Source organism: Dasypus novemcinctus, chromosome 5 (assembly GCF_030445035.2).
Source record: "Dasypus novemcinctus isolate mDasNov1 chromosome 5, mDasNov1.1.hap2, whole genome shotgun sequence".
Classification (NCBI taxonomy): Eukaryota; Metazoa; Chordata; class Mammalia; order Cingulata; family Dasypodidae; genus Dasypus; species Dasypus novemcinctus.
Genome location: NC_080677.1, coordinates 62,484,496 through 62,510,508, shown reverse-complemented (window position 1 = coordinate 62,510,508; position 26,013 = coordinate 62,484,496). Strand labels below are relative to the sequence as shown.

Genomic DNA, 26,013 nt, shown 5'->3' with positions numbered 1-26,013 from the left:
AAAAGAGAGAGAACTGGTCCTGGGGCATTCACTAAGACTTTTTTTTTTTTTTTAAAGATTTATTTTTATTTATTTAATTCCCCTCCCCTCCCCCGGTTGTCTGTTTTCTGTGTCTTTTTGCTGTGTCTTGTTTCTTGTTTCTTTTGTCCGCTTCTGTTGTCGTCAGCGGCAGGGGAAGTGTGGGCGGCGCCATTCCTGGGCAGGCTGCTCCCTCCTTCGCGCTGGGCGGCTCTCCTTATGGGTGCACTCCTTGCGCGTGGGGCTCCCCTACGCGGGGGACACCCTGCGTGGCGCGGCACTCCTTGCACGCATCAGCACTGCGCATGGCCAGCTCCACACGGGTCAAGGAGGCCCGGGGCTTGAACCGCGGACCTCCCATGTGGTAGACGGACGCCCTAACCACTGGGCCAAAGTCCGTTTCCCACTAAGACTTTTGTGCCACAGGTGTTAAATCCATTGTTTCCTAGAAGCTTTTGCTTTTGCTGGTGACCACTCAGTGACTTAACAGCGAACTAACACCTTTTCTGTCTCCTCTTAGTTTGAGTTTCCCTATTTATTATGCGGTCGGTTTTATTGTGGGTATTTTTCCCACTCTGCTTACCAACAGTAAAAATTCTTAAGATTTCCTCAATCAGCATAAAAATTCCTCCAAGTCTACTTAGTTTCCAAGGCCATTCAATTTAAAATGTTAATTCCTAATTTATCCCTTCTGCCCCTATGCTTCCTCATTTTTACACTTAACGCCGCTCTCCTCTGTCTCCCTAGCGGCGCGCCGCCCAGCGCATGCGCTTGTGCTCGAGCGAACACGCCAAACACGGCTTACGCCGATCCCGCCATCCTTTGCGAAGAAATATAGCGCCGGTAGCCGCCGGTGACGTGCAAATACCGGCGCCGTCCCTCAGTTCTTTCTGTTTTCTTGGGAGGGAATCCTGGTCTAAAATACCCATGGTTCGCTGCAGTTGCGTGTTATTCAGAAAGGTGTGTACCTGGTGCTCCTTTGTCTGGAATACCTATCCCTACCTAAGAATTGGTTCTTCCTCGCTTCCCACTGTTACCTTTTTTGCGACATCTTTCCTGCCTGGTTCTCCTGTAGCTCTCTCCTTTCCGCCCCTACCGGCGTTGAGCTTTTCTAGGCACGGGTGAGAAGTGTGTTTGGGCACGTCGTTGAGGTGCTTTGGGGGAATAATGTGCAAGTGAGGTGAGGAGCAGCGGTACTTGCCTGCGATTTAGACACACGATTTGGTGTAGGTGGTGTATAGAGATGACTTTTTCTTTTGGCCTAAATAGTGTGTTTTTTTTTGGCCTTATTTTAAATAATGCTATATGACCAGTTATATCCATAGCCTGTTCTTATCATATATTTTTTCTTCGAGTCTACTGTTTTTAAGATTTTCCTGAAGACAACTTTTTATCAATACAAGAAATTTTTTTTTTAAATTTTCCTTCCTTTAGGACGCATATGTCAGTTTTTATGCAGTGCCATCTTTAGAATTGTGTCTGTAAAAAGCTACAACTGTTTAACTTAAAACATAAAACACTCTAGAAGAGCATGACCAGTCATGCCTGCTGGCATCATATTGGTGAGTGCTTTATCATTAAGAACAAGTGTGAGACACTCCTTTTAAGGCAGATTTCTAAGTCTCTGAATCTAATGACTTGAGCAGTACAAAATGTGTCAAACATTGAACTAAACTTTTAGAACAAGAGCTTTTAATCAGAGAAAAGGGCATGATTAGTAATATTTCTGAGTGACATTATACTTTATTCAAACCTATATTCTCCAGAAAATAGGTAATAAAAAGAAGAGAGACCTGTAAAGGGAGTACTTAGGCATATGAGGTAACTAATCCTTCAACTATAAAGAAACAGTTGCATTATTAGTGGATAAAGTATTAAAGACTACTTTTGCTTCATTACTGTCCACCTCCATCTCAGATCTAGAGCGTAGCAGAGTCTTCAGGAGAGCTTTCAATAAATTTGCTTGCTTGACCTATTCTCATCCCCTTGTCCAGAGCATATCTGAATGGTCAGTTGGGTATATGTATTTTGGAAAAAAGCTCTCAGATGTTTTTGATAACAGCTATCCTAAATGACTAAAGGCATGATGAGTATATGTTTAAGAAATTATTCTGTAAGGAAATTTGATAGCCTGGGAGATTAATATACAAGATCTTTACATGCAGAAAGTTCCCAATTTAGTGAAGGAAACAGAAATAAACACCTAAATGCAGTATAAGGTTTTGAAAGGTGTGGTAATAATATCACATTGCTGAGTGGTCTCAGTGAAGCCAGTGGTCAATGTTGACTAGAGGAGTTAAGGAGGACATCACAGAAAATTATGACATTTGAGGTGAATTTATGATAAAGCACACATGACATCCCAAGGTAGAAGAAAATCATTAATAGAGTGGCATGGAGGCATAGAGGAACAGAGGATAGAGGGGCAAGAGGAGATAAGAAAGAAAAGAATGAATGAAAATGGAACTGGATGTCTAGGTTAAGGACTTTGAATATGTTACTATGAATTGTAGCCTTTAGTTCATAAACAGTAAAAAAACAAAAACCTGTGGATAGTTTTTGAGTAGGGGATAAACGAGATTAGAAGTCAGATCCGTAGTCAGAAAAATAGGCAAGAGAATGGAGTGAGGAAGGAATGACTAGAGACTGAAAGACCAGTTAGGAGTTAATGTGATGGTCATGGCACTAGGGCAGTGATACCAGAAAGGCGAGAGCCAGCAGGGCTTTGGAAAAAAAGGAAATGTAGTCAGAAAGATCCCCATTTGTGTGGTCTCAATAAACTATGGTTACATTATTTGAGAGAACATTGGAGGAACAAATTTTGCCTGCAGAAAAGTTTGATTTTGTCATGATAATGTGTTGTATTTGGGGTGACAGGTACCCATTTGTATTAGCCAAAGGGGTGCTGATGCAAAATAGCCGAATTGGTTTTTATAAAGGGTATTTATTTGGGGTAGGAGCTTACAGATACCAGGCCATTAAGCATAGGTTACTTCCCCCACCAAAGTCTCTTTTCATGTGCTGGAGCAAGATGGCTGCCAAAATCTGCAAGGGTTCAGACTTCCTGGGTTCCTCTGGGCTCAGCGCCTGCTTTCTCCTCAAGGTCAACTGTAGACTATGAGGCTCTCTAGGCTTTGCCTCTCTTCACAATGTCAGCTGTAGACTATCAGGTAAATGGCTCTGTCTCTCTCCCTGGGCTCCAGCTTGCGACTTCAGCATCAAACTCCAAAATCAAAACTCCAACATTAAGAACTCTCCAACTCTGTTCTTTGCCATGCCTTTTATCTCTTGAGTCCCCACCCACTAAGCACCCTAATGACGTGGCCCAATCAATGCCCTAATCATAACTCAATCACTATTCAGCTAATAACCTGTGAACAAATTACATTTTAGAGGGTTTCAGATACAAATTAGATACTGATCGTGCTCTCAGCTGCTTCTGACTACTAAGAAGCTTATATCCTGGTGGAGATGTCCAATAGACTGGACACAGAAATATCTCACATAGGTAATTGTAGCCATGGTACAGGATGAGATCAACTAGGGAAGGTAGTCCAGATTGAAAAGAGAGGTAGGGTTAGAGGCTGTGGGGATAGATGGAACAACTATTGATCATTGTTTTTTAAAAAGACAAAGGCTCTTTAGAGATAAGGATATGAGCGAGGGAGGTCAGATAGGAGGTGAGCTGAGAACAGACTATAATTAGCATGTAGATTCCATTGATTTTTTAAAAAAGGTTTAGTGGCAATAGGAGTTTTAAGTTGTTAAGGACATTTGGTATATAAATTTCTCTCTTTTTTTTTAAGTATGGAAACTTCACTGATAAGCTCAGACTCTTCACTAAGGGAGGAAGCGGTGGAATGGGTTATCCTCGATTAGGTGGAGAAGGTGGAAGAGGTGGTGACGTCTGGGTTATAGCCGATAAAAAAATGACTTTAAAACAACTTAAAGACAAATATCCTAAGAAACGGTTTGTGGCTGGAGGAGGAGCAAACAGTCGGTAAGTACTTACTAAAGAACTTTGACTTTATAAAATCAATCCCTCCTAGAAGTAAATAAGTTACAAAATAAAATAATTGATAATTTGAAGCGTTACTTCATGTTTGTAACTGAGCAAAACCTACAGTTTATCTCAATTCTAATAAAGGTAAAAGGCTGGTGGTACCAAGGAATATTTTGGAGATTTACTCCCTATTGAACATGAATATTCTACTCCAGCTAAAAAGATTTGTTCATGTGTTTTTATTTTTGGAAGAAGATGAAGAGATTTATCTTGGGGAAAAAAAACTCAATGACTAGGCTTCCTTTTTTTCTTTTTTCTTTTAAAGATTTATTTATTTATTTCTCTCCCTTTCCCCCCTGTTGTCTGCTCTCTGTCCATTCACTGTGTCTTCTTCTGTGTCCCCTTGCCTTATCCATTGGCACTGGGAAACTGTGTCTCTTTTTTTGTTACATCATCTTGCTGCGTCAGCTCTTCTTGTGTCTGGTGCCACTCCTGGGTGGGCTGCACCTTTTTTTCACACAGGACAACTCTCCTTGCAGGGTGCACGCCTTGTGCATGGGGCGCTCCTACGCTGGGGCATCCCAGCATGGCACAGCACTCCTTGTGCATGGCAGCACTGTGTGCAGGCCAGCTTACTGCACAGGTCAGGAGGCCCTGGGGATTGAACCCTGGACCCTCCATATGGTAAACAGATACTCTTATCAGTTGAGCCACATTTGCTTCCTTTTAAATGCTCTGAAGCAATGATTTTCAGACTGTGCCTGGCAATTCATTACTGTTGCAGCTTTCAGACTCTTTTCATTGGAACTTATAGTAAGAAATACGTTGTACATTATAACCCATACATACATATATGTTACTCTTCTATCTATTTTATGTTATAGCATATATTATTTAAAGTGCTGTGGTATGACCCCCAGTTTCAAAAACATTGCACCAGGGTTGTGATATCAATTGAGGTGAATTTAGCCAAGTCTAATAAAGTAGATTAGGAAACACTAACCTGTATCACACACATAGTAAATATTATTTCATAAAACTTTAAGTTAATTTATATCTACTGGGTCCTGTTTTATAATTTCTTACTGGGAGTCACAATTGAAGTTTGAGAGCTACAGCTCTGAAGAAAGCAATGCCTTCAACATGTAAATTCCTTGAAAGTGGTCAAAATCTGGGTAAGGCATCTGTTTTTACAACTATAAATAGGGATAATAATGTACCTTTTTTACAGGATTGTCTTGAGTGTTATGTAAGTTAGTATAAATAAAGCTTTTAATAGTTCATGGTATATAGAATTAGCTAAATAAGTAGTATATAATTATATAAAAACTATAGCAATTTAGTTGTTACCATAATTCTATAATCTTTGATCTTTTATTTGTATATTTTTGTTTGATAAAGTCAATTCAAGTTTATTCTCAAAATATTAACTAACGTGGAAAAGTTAAAAGGAAAAAGTCAATTACCTATAATTCTTCCATCCAGAGATTACCATTATTAACCTTTCATGGCTTTTCTGACTTTCCTGTTTGTTTATGCAAATGTAATTGTGCATAAAATTTTGGGGGCAAAACAAGAGCACAATATTTTGCAGCCTGCTTTTTTATTTTACTTATTTTTTTTTTCCAGGTCAGAAAATTCTTCAGAATGCTGCATAGTATTATTGTATGAAAATTACATAATAAATTTTATCATTTAACTAAGTTACCGTTGAATTTTTACTACTATAGCCACAATGCAGTGAACATCCTTTTGTATGTATTTTTTAACTTTACTTGTCCAGTTATTTTTGAGGATATATTTTCAGAAGTGAAATTGCTAAGTTAAAGAGGGTGCTCCTTTTTCCTCATACACTTTTGTTATTACCTTTCCAGAACTTTGTACCAGTTAACTTCAGATGTACAATATTTTAGTTAATGAGGGTTAGAACTACTGTTGGTGGTTAGCTTGGTAACTTAAATTATTACTTAATGGGAGGTGTAATTCTTAAATATATGTATATAACTAAAAATTGAATGTTTGCCTGTTTAATACCTGCATTAGCCAGATGAGTTTGCTGCTAGACTTCTTTGTATTAATAAATCGTATTTGCTTAAAGCATGAACCATTTAATTTACTGAGTTTTCCATGTATTTATTTAGCTTTCTTTTCTTGTAGGGTTAGTGCATTGAAAGGCTCCAAAGGAAAAGACTATGAAATTCCTGTACCTGTAGGTATTACTATAACTGATGAAAATGATAAAATTATAGGTGAGTCCATTTGACTTCTAAAGTTGTTTGAAAAAAATGCACATTTTCTAAAATTGTTTAGGGAGTTGAGAGGAATAACTTTCCTGAGTTTCAGGGAAAAATAATTAACAGCAATTTTAGTTGCTGATGTATAAAATAACTTTTTAAAACCTTATATAAAAGTTGGTTAAATTGCTTGATTTAAGATTGTTTTAACCATATAAGGGTTTTGATTTGACTTTAAAACATGAGTATTTTCTTTTTAACCCTTACTGATTTTCCCTTCCTCCCGCCTTCCCCTCCCCCCTCAGGAGAACTAAATAAAGAGAAAGAAAGAATTTTAGTAGCTGAAGGAGGTCTTGGTGGCACATTACTTACAAATTTCTTACCATTGAAAGGCCAGAAACGAGTAATTCACCTTGATCTAAAACTTATAGCTGATGTAGGCCTAGTGGGGTAAGTATCATTCATATTTTTATTATACTTTGCGAGAGGGGGTAGGACTCATGAGTAGGAAATACATGTAAATGGTAATTTGGGGCCGGGATTACTTCTTTTTTATGGAATTTATGCATTCTGTGCATACTTTGAAAACATGCAGCTAAATATGGTATTTTTATATTGCCAACATAAATGGTTTCATAATTACTATTTACTCGTAAAAGGAAGATGAGAGCAATTGAGTAGGTCTGTGGGAATGTTAAAAGAGTGAGTAAAGAAAGAAAAATTAGTATTTTAAGAAGGCAAACAAGTGTTACCAGATATTAAAGAACGGAATTAGAAATTCAAGCAAGTTGGATTTTTTAAAAATGCCTAGAAGGGTGTGAAAAGAAGGAAAAAAACATGGTTGGGATATCTTAACAGAGATTTTGAGGTTTCATTCATCAGGGGACTAAAGAGCATACAATCTAAAACATCAAACTTAAACACTTCTGCACACCAAGTTGAATCTTGCTGTGACTGCTTCTCTATCCTTCATACATCTGCTTTAGATCTATCTATCCTTAGTTCTGCAGACCTCACAATGTTATCTTCTATCCCCCAGTCTTTCATCAAACAATGCTGTTTAGCTGTAGGATTTATGGTACTAGCATTGGGCTGGAAGGGGTAGATAGCAAAATAGAAAGTAGACACAGGAAGGGAAAACTTCAGCTTTGCAATTCTCTGCTTTCTCTCTCCATAGCTCCATTGTAGCATTATGCAGTAGCCAGATGGAAGGCCTAAGGAGAAGATAGGGAAAGCTGTCTACTCCAAATCCCCAATATATTATTTGCTTTTCCATAGCTTCTTTGTAAGTTCTTTTAATTCTTCTCTAACCAACTACTGGTTTCTTTTTTGTTTGTTTTTGTTTATCAATTTTATTGATACATATTAATAGAGCATACAACCCATTCAAAGTATACAGTCCATCCAAAGTGTACAATTAGTTTAGTATTATTTGGTATAATCACATAGCTATGCATTCATTACTATAATCATTATTAAAGCATTTTCATTATTCCAATAATAATAAACAAAAAGCTCTATCCCTTAATAATCATCTCTCAATCTCTTTTTCCCTGTCATACCTAGCTGCTGTTATGTTTCTGTCTTTCTAATTTATATGTATTTATATTTTGTATAGATGAAGTCAAACAAATTGTAGTACTTTTTCTCTAATTTCTTTTCTTTTCTTTTTTTTTTTTTTAATTTACCACTTTTTTTTTTTTTTTTTAAGATTTATTTCTTTATTTAATTTCCCCCCCTCCCCTGGTTGTCTGTTCTTGGTGTCTATTTGCTGCGTCTTGTTTCTTTGTCCGCTTCTGTTGTCGTCAGCGGCACGAGAAGTGTGGGCGGCGCCATTCCTGGGCAGGCTGCTCTTTCTTTTCACGCTGGGCGGCTCTCCTCACGGGCGCACTCCTTGCGTGTGGGGCTCCCCCACGCGGGGGACACCCTGCGTGGCACGGCACTCCTTGCGCGCATCAGCACTGCGCATGGCCAGCTCCACACGGGTCAAGGAGGCCCGGGGTTTGAACCGCGGACCTCCCATATGGTAGACGGACGCCCTAACCACTGGGCCAAAGTCCGTTCCCTCTAATTTCTTTCACTTAGTTTATTTCCTTTTTTTTTTTAAACCCTTAATGGAAGATTATTAACATATTACTATATACTACTGTCCATAAGTTACTTTGGTTGTATTTTTGCCTGATATTAACATCTTGTAACATTAATGTACATTTGTTCAGTTTCAAAGAAAAGCAGTCTTATATATGCATTATTACCCATAATCGTATTTCACATGCTATATAATCTCATGTTACATTTTTTAGCTTTCATTCTAGTAATAATATGACCTTAGACTTTCACTCAAACATTGTCATACCCATATATTAGCACTGCTAGAAATATGCTTTCACCATTTCTATTCATTTCCAAAGATTTACAAACATCCTTTTTACCAGTTTTGCACTGATGAACATTCAACTTTCCATTCTCTACCTCATTCTATTTCCTCCTGTTATTCTAGTTATTAACTCGATGATTTTATACAATATAATTAGTTCATAATAGCAGAATAATAGTGTTAGTCCATTTGTGTCTAGCTTGCTTCATTCAACACAATGTTCTCCAGATTCATCTGTGTTGCCATATGTTTCACAACTTCATTTCTTCTTATAGCTGCATAATGTTCTATTATATGCATGTACCACAATTTGTTTATCCATTTGCTGGTTAATGGAGACCTGGGTTGTTTCCATCTTTTGGCAGTCATGAATAATACCACTATGAACATCGGTGTGCAGATGTCTGTTTGTGTCACTGCTCTAAGTTCTTCTGGATATATACCTAGTAGTGGTATTGCTGGGTCACATGGCAAGTCTTTACTCAACTTCCTTAGAAACTGCCAAACAGTCTTCCACAATAGCTGTACTGTTCTGTATTCCCACCAACCGTGAATAATTGTACCTATCTCTCCACATCCTCTCCAACAGTTGTAGTTTTCCATCTTTTTAATATGACCATTCTAATAGGTGTGACATGATACCTCATTGAAGCTTTGATTTGCAGTTCCCTAATTGCTAGTGTATTAGTCAGCCAAAGGGGTGCTAATGCAAAATACAGAAATTGGTTGGTTTTTTAAATTTTTATTTATTTAAAGATTTCTCTCTCCTTCCCCCCCCACCCTGGTTGTCTGTTCTCTGTGTCTATTTGCTGCGTCGTCTTTGTCCGCTTCTGTTGTTGTCAGTGGCATGGGAATCTGTGTTTCTTTTTGTTGCATCTTTTTGTTGTGTCAGCTCTCCATGTGTGCGGCACCATTCCTGGGCAGGCTGCACTGTTTTTCACGCTGGGCGACTCTCCTTACGGGGCGCGCTCCTTGCGCATGGGGCTCCCCTACGCAGGGGACACCTCAGCGTGGCACAGCACTCCTTGTGCACATCAGCACTGCACATGGGCCAGCTGCACATGGGTCAAGGAGGCCCGGAGTTTGAACTGCGGACCTCCCATGTGGTAGACAGACGCCCTAACCACTGGGCCAAGTCTGCCGCCAAGGGTATTAATTTGGAGTAGAACTTAGAGTTAGCAGGCCATAAAGCATAAGTTACTTCCCTCACCAAAGTCTTTTGCCACGTGTTGGAGCAAGATGGCTGTTGACGTCTGCCAGGGTTCAGGCTTCCTGGGTTCCTCTTTTCCCAGGGCTTGCTTCTGTCTGGGCTCAGGGTTCCTCTTGTCCCATGGCTTGCTTCTCTTTCCATACATCCAAGCTCCTCTGTGTGCTTACTTCCTGGTGCTCCAGCTCAAGACTCCAGCATCAAAACTCCAGCTGTGTTCTTTGCCATGTCTTTTATCTGTGAGTCCCCATACACCAAGGGGTGGACAGTCAATACCCTACTGATGTGGCCCTAATCATAATTTTATCAAGCCCAGGTACAGACCAGTTTACAAACATAATCCAATATCTATTTTTGGGATTCGTGAACCATAACAAGCTGCTATACTCCACCCTCTGTATTCGAAAAAGATATTACAATATTCAAAAAACCTTAGATAAGTAGCAATGCTAAGTATAGAATCACATTGCAGTCAATTGAAAGAAATACAGTTTGTATTGGGGCAAAGGCCCGTCTGCTGTAGACTGCTGAAACTTTAAAAAAAAATGTATCTGGGGAAACGGACTTTGGCCCAGTGGTTAGGGCGTCCGTCTACCATATGGGATGTCGGCGGTTCAAACCCCGGCCTCCTTGACCCGTGTGGAGCTGGCCATGCGCAGTGCTGATGCGCGCAAGGAGTGCCTTGCCACGCAAGGGTGTCCCCCGCGTGGGGGAGCCCCACACGCAAGGAGTGCGCCCGTGAGGAGAGCCGCCCAGCGCAAAAAGAAAGAGCAGCCTGCCCAGGAATGGCGCCGCCCACACTTCCCGTGCCGCTGATGACAACAGAAGCGGACAAAGAAACAAGACGCAGCAAACAGACACCAAGAACAGACAAACGGGGGGGGGGGGGGGGGAAGGAATTAAATAAATAAATAAATCTTTTAAAAAAAAATGTATCTGCTTTCAATACACAAATGACAAAGGAGAAACATTTTCATTACAATAAGGAGAAATTGAGAGGGAAACATGAGTTATGGGTCTCACTGATTATTTAGGAGTGTGTTGTTTAGCCTTGACACATTTGCAAAATTTCCTCTTTCCTGTCTTATTACTGATTTCCAGCTGATTTCCAGTTTCAATCTACTATGATCTGAGAAGGTGTTTTGTATAATGTCCTTGTTTTTAATTTATTGAGGTTTGTTTTGGGACCCAGTGTGATCTATCCTGAAGTAAGATCCATGAGCACTTGAGTAGAATGTATAATCCACTGATCTTGGATGCGACATTCTATATATCTTTGTTAGATCTAGCTTGTTTATTGTTCAGTTTCTCTGTTTACTTGTTGATCTTCTATCTAATGATGTGAGTGGTATACAACTATTATATTAGAGATGTCTGTTTCTCCCTTCAGTTTTGCCAGTTTGCCGCATGTAGTTTGGGGTACCGTGGTTAGGTGCATAGATATTTATAACTGTTAGTTCTTCATGGTAGATTGTCCCTTTTATTAATATGTAATGTCCTTATATATCTTTTATAACTTTTTTGCATTTAAAGTCTGTTTTGTCCAAAATAGGAAAGCTACCCCTGCTCTTTTTTGGTTACTGTTTGCATGGACTATCTTTTCCTAGTCTTTCACCTTCAGCCACTTTGTATCCCTGGATCTAAGATGAGAATCTTGTAGATAGCATATAGATGGCTCATGTTTTTTGTTTGTTTTTTATCCATTCTATTAGCCTATATCTTTTGGTTGGGGAGTTTAATCCATTCATATTCAGTGATATTACTGTAAATTCACTATTTACTTCCACTATTTTATTATTTTGCTTTCGTTTGTCATATCTTATTTTCATCTGTCTTTTATTCTTCTGGATATCCTTTCTGATAGTCTTCCTGTCTACATTTTATTCTTTGGTTTTCATATGTCATATCTTGTTTTTGTCTGTCTTGTTACTCTTTTGGTTCTCCTTTACTCTATACTTGACTTCTATACTCTCCTCCAGCCTCTCTCTCCTGTCTTTTTCTTTTGGACTGTAAATCTCTCTTTAATGCTTCCTGATGTTCTTTTAAAACAAATTTTCTTAGTTTCTGTTTATGTGCAAATATTTTAAACACCTTCATATTTGAAGGGCAATTTTGCTGGATAAAGAATTCTTGACTGGCAATTTTTCTCTTTCAGTGTCCTAATTATATCATACCATTGTCATCTTGCCTCCGTGGTTTCTGATGACAAATCAGTAATGTTTTGCTTCTTCCTTATTGCTCTCAGAATTTTCTTTGTACGTTTGGTATTTGACATTCCGAGTAGTAGGTATATTGGAGTAGGTCTGTTCGGGTTTATTCTGATTGCAGTACACTGTGCTTCTTAGACATGTAAATTCATTTATTTCATGAGAGTTGGGAAATTTTCAGCCATGATTTTCCCGAATACTCTTTCTGCCCCTTTTCCCTTCTCTCCCCCTTCTGTAACACCCATTATACGTGTGTTGTTGCACTTTGTGTTATCATTCAATTCCCTGCACCCCTGCTTAATTTTTTTCCATTCTTTTTCTCTTCAATTTTAGCTTTTCTGTCTTCCATATCACTTATTCTTCTATAATTTTGACTCTGCTGCTGTATGCCTCTAATGTGTTTTTTTAAGATTTTAAAAAATTTATTTCTCTCCCCTCCATCCATTGTCTGCTTTCTGTGTCCATTTGCTGTGTGTTCTTCTGTGTCTGCCTGTATTCTCATTAGCCGGCTCCAGGAACTGATCCTGGGACCTTCCAGAGTTGGGGAGAGGTGATCATTCTCTTGTGCCGCCACAGCTCCCTGGTGTGCTGTGTCTCTTATTATCTCTCTGTGTCTCTCTTTGTTGCATCAACTTGCTGCACCAGCTCTCCAGATGGGCCAGCACTCCTGCACAGGGCAGCACTCCTGTGCCGGGCAGTACTCCATGCAGGCCAGCACTCCATGTGGGTCAGCTTGCCTTCACCAGGAGAACCTGGGCATCAAACCCTGGACCTCTTATATGGTAGACAGGAGCCCAATTGCTTTTGAACCACATCCACTTCCCTCTAATATGTTTTTGACTGCATCTGTTGTGTCTCTCACCCCTATAAGCTTTTCTTTTTCTCTTCAGGTTTTCACATTGTTTTTTGTGCTTGTCAGTGACTTCTTGATGTCCTTTATCTCTTTAGCCATATTGTCTTTCAGCTCACCAATTTGATTAGGAGTTGGTATGAACCTCATTGATTAGTTGTCTTACATCCTGTGTCACATCTGGGCCTTTGATATATTCCTTTGCTTGGGCCATTTCTTCCATTCTCTTAGTATGACTTGCCATTTTTGCCAATGTCTAGGCATCTAATTATAATGGTGAGTTTACTCTGATGCTCAATTTCTTTCTTTTGCTTAGGGATTTAGTGTCAGGAGGCTGTGTGGTTTTGCCGTTCTTTGATTCTTGGTTCAATCTGTTGTAATTCTTTAGGATTATCTATGTTTAGTTGTATAGCCATAGACCCAATAATGGGTTTCAGACCTGTTTCCAAGGGCTCGGGGTAGGGAGGCTATAAAGGCTAGAGAAAGCCTCATTTAATTTCCTCATGTGCACTTTCTTGGTCCACCAGCAGATGGTGTTCTTCGGCAGACCTCTCACTTCAGACCTGGTTGGAATGTGTTCACTGCAACAGCAACACTGTGACAGAGGATCCTGCCTTAGGTTATTCAGAGCCTTACAAATCAAATTTTTCTCAGAAGCTGTTCTCCAACCTTTGCTGGCAGCCCCCTCCCTTTTCCCTGGTAGGAAATAATTCCACTCCTCTTTGGGTCCTCATCAACCCCAGTCCCAGTCAGTAAGGATGGTTTTTGTGAGAGTTGAATCTCATTAGTCCCCTGCCAGCTCCCAGGTGAAACAGTGGTACAGCTCCACCTGGCCTGGAAGAGCTCGCAGGACATAGCAGACCAAATTTATTAGCTAAAAGCTACATCAGCCTTAATCTGTGTCCCTCCCCTTTTCTGAGGAGGTGGACCCCTGCAGCCCCTTCTGTCCATAGCCCCCAGCCACTGGCCAGAGAATTCAGAGCTGTCTGCTCCAAGGGTGGAGGATAGGTGCCATCAGCTGCAGCTGTGCTTTTTACTCACATTTGTCCTGTCGAGATTCTTTTCCTTTGTCCCTCTCTCTTCTGGGTGTCCGCCTATCCCTGGGTTCCCCAAACCCTAAAACTCTATTTCTAGGCATTTCTGCCTTTCCTCTAGCTGTTTTTCTCAGAGAAGTGAGTCCTGTGTCTCTCAAATCCTCTGTCTTCCGAAAAGTTACTACTTGTTTCTTTACCCAAAAATCTTAGTTTGGATTCCTTACCTCTTTCCCTGCCTGTGCAGACCCTGGGTCACAGCACCAATGGCTTAGAGTTTGCAGAGCCAACATTCCTGCTGAAGTTGTAACAGGGCAAGATGTGGATCTTTGTACTTGAACTGGCCATTCTCATTTAATATATCAACAAAATGTCTTTATAAGGGTCATGAGGCATAAGTTTTGTTAGGCTATGAATTCTTCAGTAATATTATGAGTTTGATAGGTGTCCTAGTTTGAGTCTTTTGTGGACCCCAGAAAATTGCGTTCTTGAACTAACCCATTTCTGTGTATGTAAACCTAATTTATGTGGGAATTTTGTTAGACTGAGTTAAGGGACCTTTTGATTAAATTGCTTTTGATTAGATTGCTTTAAGGTCTTTGATTGGACAACTTCAGTGAGGCATAACCCAGCGTGGGTCTGGCCTGCATGCTGGGGTCTTATATAAACAGAAAACTGAAAGTAGAAACACACAGAGAAAGAGAACTGTAAGCTTTTGCCCTGCTGTGTGAGAAAGGATTCCAGGATTACGTACAGCCATGGAAAAACAGGAAAACCCGTAGAGCTAGGAGAGAGGCCAGCGGCTGGAATCAGTGGAAAAGCTGGAAGCTAAAGAGAGGCAGGCTAGGGGAGAGATGACCCATATGCCTGATTGTCCATAGCTGAACTTGGGGAGAAAGTGAGCCTGGGAAAGACAGAAGGCAACATTTGCCTTGCCATGTGGCAGGAGTCCAGGATCACCAGTGACCAACCATTGGTGAGATAGCATCTCTGATGATACCTTGATTTGGACATTTTCACAGCCTCGGAACCTTAAGATTTTGCCCTAATAAATTCCCATTATAGAAGCCACCCATTTCTGGTATTTTTGCATTGGCAGGCGTTAGCAAACTAAAACAGTAACATTTTGTGTACAAGGCTGGACTCCATTCACAATCTCATTTTGGTAGAAAAATGTGTTTTGAGTTACATAGTGACACCTGCAGATTTTAGATCACAGTCTAAGAAGAACGTAGAAGAGCTGAGTAGTAAAGGTAGGGGGACTCTGAAATTAGAGTCTGTGGGTTGGAATTTCAAATCCTGTGGTAGCTGGCTAAATGGCCTTGGGTAAGTTATGCAACCTTTTTAAGCTAGTGTTTTCTCATCTTTTATACAGGTGGGGATAGTTTTTACCTTAAAATGCTGTTGGGAGGAAAAGATAATACATTTATAATACAATACATGCTTGAAATTTACATATGCTCAATGAATTGTAGCAATTTCCCCGTCATCATTATTTTGACAATACGTCAGAGACTACATATAGTGAAAAATTGGGGTTTCAGAAGTGGTTTTGAAATTAGAGCCAGTGATTAAAACATGGAAATTCTTAAGCATAATGTCTAACCCTTATGTTCTAGTGCTTTTAAATTAGGCATCTTTTCTTGAAAAATTACTATGGTAAATACTAGTATAAACAGATATCCTTTTAGCTAGTTTCAGGAAAGGATTGAACCTTAGAAGAAAGATAACATGTAACTAATATATGGGTAACGATGCTGTCTAGTGTGATCTTGGCATAGGTTGAATTTCAGCCTCTAAAATTTTCATTAGGTACTTTTCAGTAAAAATCTCAATGTCTGATTTTCAACAGAGTAAACCATTAGTATCCTCTTTCTGCTGGCATTTTAGACTATGGAAATAATTGCTTGCATTTATCTGTACCTAATCGCTATTGTGAAAATAAGAAGATAGTGAAATTAAAGAAATCCAGCTAGTGATAGTTACGGACAAAAAAATGATTGCACTTTGCTTTTCAAAAAGCTTATAAAGCCTGGGTATAGGAAGAAGGAATGATGTCCTGATACATGTGACAACATGAATGAACCTTAAAGACATATTGAATGAAATTATCTACAAACAAAAGGACAAATATTGTATGAGCTTACTGATTTGAAATAACTTGAATAAGCAAGCTCATAAAGTCAGAATCTAGATATAGGTTAATAGGGGATGAGGTGGATATAGGGAATGGGAAATTAAGACTTAAAATGTTTCCTCTTTGAAATGACGGAAATGTTTTTGTAATAGATGGTGGTTAATGGTAGCACAACATTGTGAACTCAGTTAACAGCACTGAAATATATATCTGAATATAATTAAAGGGCAAATGTTAGATTGTATATATGGTAACAGAATAAAGACATTTTTAAAAATCCGTGGAATTACAGTATACAAACTGTGAATCCTAGGTTAAACCTGACTCTAATTAATAGTACAGTTATAAAGCTGTACTATCATTAATTTAATAAGTGTTCCACACCAAAGCAAGGTGCTGTTGGTGGGGTGGTCTCTGGGAATACTTTATTTTATGCATGGTTGTTGTGTAAACCCACAACTTCTCTAATAGAGAAAAAAATTTCAATAACAAAGCATGGGTATAACAAAATCTGAAAAAATAGTGTATATTTCAGGGAAATTGAATCATTAAGAATCATTAAGAAATGTCTTTATTTTAAATTCATTACAGAAAGATTTTTTAATGAGGAAAACTGTTAAAAGAGCTCCACTATGAAGTTTATGCATATTTAGTAGAATTCCAAGTCAGTATTTGCATTATTCCAAGTGAAAGTGTAGCAGAGTTTTTCAAAGACCTTTTTAAAATTTGAATAAAACTCTGTGAAGACAACAATCATGTATGTTTCATTGATCACTGTATTCCTGGTGCCCAGTACATTACCTGGCATAAAGTTGGTACCTGTAAATCTTTGATGGATCATTTCAGTGAAAATATCTGAATGCAATTTATATACTCATCTATTAAATGATCCTTATTCCTTGTACTTTCATACATGATGGGCCCTTCTTGAGGGAAATATACCAATAAAATCAAAAGCCTTTTAAATGAACACATATTTTAGTACAATATTTCTTCATCTAGAAATTCATCCCAAGAAAAGATTAAAGATATGTGCAAAAGGTCAACGATAGAGATCACAGGGCTTAAAATTATAAGAAAAAAAGTTTATACAAATAATACTTAGAGAAAGGAAAACAGTTGTCCCACCACTCAGAGATGATTATTAATGTTAGTGTATGTGGCAGTTTGAGATTATTTTATGAATCCCAAAAAGATTATTTTTTTTTGCTTTAAGGGCATATTTGACAGTATTTAAGGAAATAATACCAGTCCTTCTCAAAATGATTACATAGATTACAGTATGGAGTGCTTCTGTTGCAGTTTGAAAATATTTTATGAATCCCACAAAGATAGAGATTATATTTGCAAACCAATCCTTTCTTAGACTACATCAGTCACACGTAAGTCAGGTTGACTCTCCACCCTCTTGCTGGGTCCATAAGCTCAGTGAAACAAAATGGAAGTATTCTTTCTTCTGATTATGAGATCCATAAGCACAGTTAAGCAAAGTGGTGTTATGAATTCTTCTCATTATGAGACTTGGAAGTTCCATTAAGTGAAATGGTGGTGTCCATTCTTACTATAAGACTCAGGCTCAATTAAGTGAAATGGTGGTGTCCATTCTTCTATATCCATTCTTATAATTATGAGACCTTGCAACTGATATGCACGTTGGAGTAGGAATTGCAGCTGGAGCTGAGGCAGCTACAACCCTCCTCCTTGGCCAAGGTGGAAAAGCAACATTGCTTTAGGGCTTTTGATTGAACTAAGTCATTGAAGCATGACTCAGCTTGAGTCCATGCCCCCTTGCTGGGTCAGATATTAACAGAAAAAGGGAATGACTCACTCAGACACAGGAAGAAAGAGCTCTGCCATTCTTGATCCTGCCATGTAACAGAAAAGAGAGGCCCAAACAACTGAGGCCCCTGGGAGAGATGAGCCATTTGCCTGATAGCTTACAACTGAACTTGGGAAGAGAGTAGCACAGTCGAGACTGATATAGGAGGCCTGGAAAGAAACAAGCCCTATGCCAGGAGAGAGAGAGGACTACAGGATCACTTATTCAGAAAGCCCCAAGAGGCTGGGCTCATGGAGCTGCTCAATAGGAAAGCGTGAACCCTGAGGGGAAGGCTGAAACCTGGGCAGAGATTGCCACCTGTATTGCTTCACCACATGACAACACACCAGGATAATTTGTAGCTGTCTTTGATGAGAAAGCATCTCTGATGATGCCTCAGTTTGGACTTTTCTTGGCCTTGGAACTGTAAGCTTTTACCCCAAATAAAACCCCTTTATAAAAGCCAACAGATTTCTGGTACTTTGCATTGGCAGCCCTTTGGCAAACTAAAACAGCGTATGTCTCTTTGGCTTTATACAGATTTTTTGCAGTGTTCAAATAGTGAAAAATTGGAGACAACGCAAATGTCTAACAATAGGAAATAAGTAAATTACAGTTCACCCTTGAAAGGTGTTCACCTTATGTTATTCAGTTTAAAAAGCAGGCCAGGCAATTACGTAATAGTCTTTAAAAAAAAATACACTAATCTGATCAAGGCTTTATATCTAATTACCAATTGATAGAAAATGCAGAGGCAAAGGGGTACATCCATGGAGGTGCCAACAGCAGATACCCAGATTGTGAGAAAGAAACTCCACAGAACAAATGACCCAGTTTCTTTTAAAAAAAATTGCAAAGGAGATAAAAGATAGAAGGGGAGTCTATATCAAGAGAGACTTAAGAGACATGTCAGTGAAGCAGACTTGGCCCAATGGATAGGGCGTCCGCCTACCACATGGGAGGTCCATGGCTCAAACCCGGGCCTCCTTGATCCGTGTGGAGCTGGCCCATGCGTAGCGCTGATGCTAGCAAGGAGTGCCTTGCCACGCAGGGGTGTCCCCCGTGTAGGGGAGCCCCACGCGCAAGGAGTGCACCCCATAAGGAGAGCTGCCCAGCGTGAAAGAAAGTGCAGCCTGCCCAAGAATGGTGCTTCACACACAGAGAGGTGACACAACAAGATGACGCAACAAAAAGAAACACAGATTCCCAGTGCCCCTGATAAGGATAGAAGCGGTCACAGAAGAACACATAACAAATAGGCACAGAGAGCAGACAACAGGGTGGGTGGGGGGAAGGGGAGAGAAATAAATAAAAAATAAATCTTAAAAAAAAAAAAGACATATCAACCATTTGTAAAATGTGGACCTTAACTGGATACTGATTCAGACAAACTTTTTGAAAAAATTTATGTGATGGCTAACTAGTGTTCATTATTCCTCTCTGCTTTTGTATATATTTGTAAATGTCTCCCCAAAATGTTGAAAATTAAAAGCCACTCTCAAAATGTAAATAATCTTATATTAGTGTTTGGCTAGAGATAGTTAAATTGCAGATATTTTTTGTTGATTGGTTTGCTCTGATTTTCTATTTCCAAGTTTGTTTGTTTTTACACAATTAGAATCACGGTTGTCTTTCACATTGTTAAAATATTTTCCTTTAGTTTCCAGCATTAATATCTTGACCTTCATTACTCTATTTTGTTTTTCAAGCATTTTGATATTAATTTTTAATATATATTTTACTTTCAATGCCAGAAATATTAAAGAGGTCTATGTATTGAATTGTTAAACATTCAAAGGTAAGCAATTATTAGTGATACTGATATTTGGTGTAATTTATACTTTTATTTTCTTATTTCAGATTCCCAAATGCTGGAAAATCCTCTTTGCTGAGTCAGGTTTCTCATGCAAAACCTTTGATTGCAGATTATGCCTGTAAGTGTAATTAAATTGTTTTTGTTAATGTTTAGAGATAAACTTTAAAGACTTCTCTTTCTCTGACCATGAATAAAATGACAAGTCTTTGTCTTAGTTTGAAAACTTTGCAGATAGGATAACATATACATTTCCCATTAGTCTTTGAAACCTTAGTAACCCTTATCAAAGTTTCTTGTACTTGTTAGACATTTACTTGTTGTATTTAATTTATTTCTCTGGTGCATAACCATTTATTTGGCTTAGTTATATTTAATGAGTACCAACCTTGTATCAAGCATTAGGATAAATACTGAGAATCCAGAGATTAATTCTTTCCTTCATTTAGTAAATATTTATATCTAGGAAACGTATTAGGTTCTGGAGTTACAAAGATGATAAGCAGAAGTGGATGCTTTCTTGTTTTTGTTGCTTGTATTGAGCTTACAGACCAGTGGGGGGATATGCATCACTAATGATGTGCACATCACTAATGACTATAAAGGAATGTATAATGATTCTATAAAAGCATGTAGGTAACTGCTGTATATTTCCTTGCAGAAGTATGATGGTTGGGCTGAGACTGGAAGGATGAATATAAGTTAATTAGCGAAAAGGAGTGGAGGTGAAGGATCTTTTAGCCAGAGGAAATAACATGTACATAAAGATTCAGATGGGAGATGATATAGACTTGTGAGTCTAGAAAACACAGAGTAAGGAAAAAGGTAACTCAAGGTGGGGCTGTAGATACTTACCATACAGTCTTATAGGCCATATTGGATCTTTGTAGCCTAAGAATATTTGGAGACCTTATAAACAAGGGGTATGTGATTAGATTTCATTTTCAAAAAGATCTCTACCCTATAATATAGAAAATGGGTAGGATGGGGCATAATGAATCTGGGAAGACCAATTAGTAGGCTGTTACAGTAGTTAGATGAACTATACTGCAAGTTTAGACTAAAAGTAGTGAATGTATATGATAGGATATTTACTGTCAATAAACAAAAAGATGTAGAATGACATGAATCTGGAAAACAAAACAGCCATTCTAAAATCAGAGTCCGGTGAAGTAGAGTAAATTTTCAATTGATTGTTATAAATTACATGGCAGTATTTATTGTTGTCATATAGGAAACACTTTGATGAGGGTTGGAGATGTTGAAATGAAAAAGTACTGGAAAAATTCCACCCACAGACTCAGTGATGTTCACTTAAATTCTGGCTTCCCCCATCATAACTTTTTAAAAAGAGGTATCTTTTGACTCAATTTGTTCCTAAGTAACCCTAACCATGCTCCTTAAAGTACAAGAAAAGAACCTTGAGGCCTGTATTCATCAGCCAAAAGGGTGCTGATGTAAAATTCCAGAAATCTTTTGGATTTTATAAAGGGTATTTATTTGGGGTAGAAGCTTACAGCTTACAGGCCATAAAGCATAAGTTACTTCCTTCATCAAAGTCTTTTGCCACATGTTGGAGCAAGATGGTTGCCAGTGTTCAGCCTTCCTCTTCCTCTTAAGCCTCTGTGGTCCCAACTTCTTCCAGTATCAGCTGTAGGCTGGGATAAGTTTCATCTCTCTCCTGGACTCATTTCTCTCCAGGCTTAGCCGCTCTGTTCTCTTCACAAGGTCAGCTGTTGACTAGCAGTCTCTTTAGGTTTTGTCTCTCTCCCCTGGGGCTCGATTCTCTCCAGGCTAAGCTGTGTCTAATGGAGCCTTTTCTCTTCCTCTGTTCCTCTCCTGTGTGTTTACTTCCTGCATCCAAAACTACCTTGTGTCCTCCTTCTCCATGTCTTGACTTCCCCAGGCTCTGCAGCAAAACTTCAACTTTCTCTTCTGCCATGTCATTTTCTCTGTGAGTCCCCGCCCACCAAGGGGATGGGTACTCAACATCCTCCTGATGTGGCCCAATCAAAACTTTAATCATTATTTAATCAAGTAAAAGTGAAACCTCTGAATCCAGTCCAATCTAATATTCCCAGAGGAACAGAACCAGTTCACAAACATAATCCAATATCTATTTTTGGAATTCATAAACAATATCAAACTGCTACAAGACCCACTAACTAGATTAGACCTATATTGTGCACATTATTAAAATCGACATTTGGGGCTTTTGGAGGAGATGGCAGGGTAGGGAGCTCCAGGACTTAGTCCTTCCACCAAACAACTGTTAAATGAGCAGGAACTGTTTGAGATTTCAGAGGCCAAAAGAACACTGTACAGCATCCAGGGAAAAGTGGAGGAAGAGACTGAAAAATTAAGGTAAAGAACTGTAAATTGCTCTCTCCGTGCAGCAGCTACCAGCACCCATATCCCGCTCTTCCAACTATTATTAGAAAGGGACATAAAAATCCTCTTTCCCAAGAACCAGGGTGTGCATGACCAATCCCTGATCATGTCTTTTGACTAGTGAATTTGGATCGCTGAGTCCCTGCTCTAAGGTTAAAGATGCAGCATTTCTTCAAGTCTGTGAGAGGCAGTTGGGAGAAAGGCTGCATTTGTTGGGCAGGCAAGGAAAGGTCGGCTTTGGGGAGCATTGGAGAAGCTCTTGGTGCCCTTCCTGATCCCCTCCCCAGGGCAGTTTGGTACCAATCTTCACCCCCTTCATGGGTCCTTGGCCCTCTTTTGGCTGGGAAGGACCAAATTGGGAAGATCGATCCTGGGGTGATCCTCCTCCCAGAATTTGATCTCCAGGCAAAAGTAGCAGGAGACAACAAAGGTGTGTAAAAAACTATAGTGGCAGAAATCTGGGACAAAGACTTCCCAGCTTCAGATATCCAGGAGATGGTGGTTTGTCTCCTGAGAAACAGGAGCTCTGTAAACAGGGGAATTCCAAAACAACTAACAAGCAAAAGGCCAGGACAAGACAGAAGCCCAGTACCACAGGATAACCTTGCAGTATGCATGTGTCTTGAGTAGACCTTCCTGATGGATGGATGAAGGTCAAGAAAATCTATGTCTTAATCTCTAGCTGGTTACAAAAACAGACAGACATCTCAGTTTGTAAATTCCAGAGTTAACATTTTAAAATATTAAAATACTTCTGTGTTGCACAGAAAGTACAAGACAAACTGGAAATGTTGGCCCATCCAAAGGAAAAGAATAAAAGTATAGAAAACACCAACAAAGAAGACAAGAAAGTGTGTGTGGACACAGGAAATAAAACCTTTAAAACAATGATCTTAAAAATACTTGAAATAAGGAAAGTGCAGAGAAAGAAGTACAGGACATCAGGAAAATGATGCATGAACAATATGAGAGTTTAAGTAAAGAGACAACAATTTTAAAAAGGAACCAAACAAAACTAGTGGAGTTGAAGACCATGGTAACTGAAATGAAAAATCCCCAGGAGGATTCCCAGAGCGTATAGGAAACAATCAATGAACTTGAAGACAAGGCATTTGAAATGACTCAAGCCAAGGAGTAAAAATGAAAAAGAAATGCTAAAAGTAAAAAGCACCTAAGATAGCTACGGGACCCCTTCAGGTGCACCACTATGGGAGTCCCAGATGGAGAAAGAGAGGACCAGAAAGAATAGTCAAAGAAATAATGCCAGAGAGCTTCCCAAACTTAGCAAAAGATGTGAATATGCACATCCAAGAAGCTCAGAGAACACCAAACAGAATAAACATGAGGAAAACTATGCCATGTCATATATTGATCACACTATGAAATGTACAGGATAAGGAGAGAGTTCTGAAAGCTGCAGGAAAAAGGGAACATGTTATATGCATACAAGGAAGTCCCAATTAGACTAAGTGCCAGTTTATCACCAGAAGCCAAGGAGGCAAGAAGGCAGTGGGTTGAAACACTTAAAGTGTTGAAGGAAAACAACTGCTAGCCAAGAATTTAATACCTACAAGGCTCTCTTTCAAAAGTGAGGGAGAGATTTAAGACAATCTCTGACAAACAAAAGCTGAGTACATCACCAGACCTGCCCTATAAGCAATACTGAGGGATTTCTTCAGACTGAGAGGAAAGGAAACAAGACAGTGGTTCAAAGCAGCATAAAGAAATGAAGACCTGCAGTAAAGATAATTGTGTAATTATACATGCTAGTATTATTGTATTGTTTCATATGTAACCCCACTTCTTACTTCCTACAGATGCTACAGTCCAAATGCATAATAAATAATGACAGATCTGTTTTTGGACATGGAATGTATATAAATGTTAACAAGTACAAAAAAAAAAGATGGAGATAGAAAGGTACAAGAAAAGTGTATGTGCATGCTATTGAAGTTGATGTCAAACCAAATGTAATTGTTATATATTCAGGACATTAACCCTATGGTAGACACAAGGAAAACTAATGAAAAATATAACCAGATAGAAATGAAAAGGCACTTGATGTGGCACACCAGAAGAAGGCAAATAAGTATAAAAGTGGGCTTTAGTGTAGAAGTTAGAACAAAAAAGGTGTAAGACTTAAAAAGGATAAAGAACAAAGTGGTAGAAACGTGTATTATTAGTAGAGACTTTAAATGTCAGTGGATTAAACTCTGGTAAAAAAGGCAGAGATTGGCTGAATGATTAAAAGGGATGACCCCAACTATATACTGTCAGCAAGAGGCACATCTTAAAATCATAGATACTAGTAGATTGATGTTGAAAGGATGGGGAAAATATATAACATACAATTAGTAAGCAAAAGAGCTGGGGTGGATATACTAATATTAGATAGAATAAGCTTTAAGTCAAAAATAGTTATAAGAGACAACAATGGTCGTTACATACTTATAAAGGGCACAGTTCAACAGGAAGATGGAACAATTATAAATATATATATACACCTTACAGCAGAACCCCAAAATATATGATGCAAATACTGACAGATCTGAAGGGAGAAATTGATGGTTCTACATTAACAGTAGGAGAACTTAACACACCACTCTCAATAGTGAATAGACCGTCTAATCAGAAGATCAATAAGGAAATACAGATCCGGAATGATACACTAAACCAACTAGACCTAAGAGACATGTATAGAACACTGCACCCAATGAAAACAGAATATACATTCTTCTCAAGTGCACATGAATCATTCTCCAAGATAAACTATATGTTGAGTCACAAAACAAGTCTCAATAAACTCAAAAGTATTGAAATCATACAATGTATATTGTCTGGCCACAATGTAATGAAACTAGAAATCAATAACAGAGGAAAAGGGAAAATTTACAAATATGTGGAAATTAAACAATATACTGTTAAACAACCAGTGGGTTAAAGAGGAAATCAGAAGCGAAATTAGGAAATATCTTGAAGGGAATAAAAATGAAAATACAACATGCCAAAAATTATGGAACACAAGGCAGTGCTGAAAGGGAAATTTATAGCACTAAATGCTTATATTAAAAGAGAAGAAAGACTTCAAATCAAGAGACTCAAGTTCAACTCTGGAAGAACTGGAAAAAGCCAACTAAATTCAAATCAAACAGAAGGAAGTAATTAACAAAGATCAGAGTGGAGATAAATGAACTAGAAACAAAAAATCAATAGAGAGTCAATAAAACCAGAAGTTGGTTCTTTGAAATGATCAACAAAATCAACAAGCATTTAGATAGACTGACAAAGGAAAACGGGACACAAATAATGAAAATCAGAAATGAAAAGGAGGACATTGGTACTGACCACATTGAAATCAGAAGGACTATAAGGGGATCCAAGACAACTGTACGCCAATAAATTAGATCACCTAAATGAAATGGACAGATCCTTTGAAATGCACAAAATACCTATATTGACTCCAGAGGAAATACATCTCAACAAACCAATTACTAGTAAAGAGATGGAATCAGTCCTCAAAAACCGCCCAACAAAGAAAGGCCCAGAACTAGATGACTTCACAAGGCATTCTACCAGATATTCCAAGAAGTCTTAACTCCAATTCTACACAAACTTATCCAAAAAAATTGAAGAGGAGGGAGCACTCCCTAACTATTTTTATAAGACCATCAACCTCATTCCAAAGCCAGATAGAGATACTGCAAGAAGAAAAATTGAAGAGGAGGGAGCACTCCCTAACTATTTTTATAAGACCATCAACCTCATTCTAAAGCCAGATAGAAATACTGCAAGAAGAAAACTACAGACCAATATCTATTATAAATATAGATTCAGAAAATCCTCAGTGAAATGCTAGCAAACTGAATCCAACTGCATATTTTTAAAAATTACACACCATGATGAAGTGGGGTGTATCCCTGGTGTAC

At 38.7% G+C, this 26,013-nt stretch overlaps 1 protein-coding gene across 1 annotated transcript in view; it reads left to right on the top strand.

Moving 5' to 3' along the window:
- Positions 1–748: 748 nt before the first annotated feature.
- The window catches only part of GTPBP10 (GTP binding protein 10), a 44,070-nt gene continuing 18,805 nt past the window's right edge, over positions 749–26,013 (top strand). Inside the window, exons 1-5 of the mRNA XM_004457635.5 lie at positions 749–978; positions 3,825–4,018; positions 6,179–6,270; positions 6,561–6,705; positions 19,744–19,817. Coding sequence (XP_004457692.3) covers positions 784–978; positions 3,825–4,018; positions 6,179–6,270; positions 6,561–6,705; positions 19,744–19,817 — 700 coding nt within the window. The 5' untranslated portion in view covers positions 749–783. The remainder of the gene's footprint in view (positions 979–3,824; positions 4,019–6,178; positions 6,271–6,560; positions 6,706–19,743; positions 19,818–26,013) is intronic.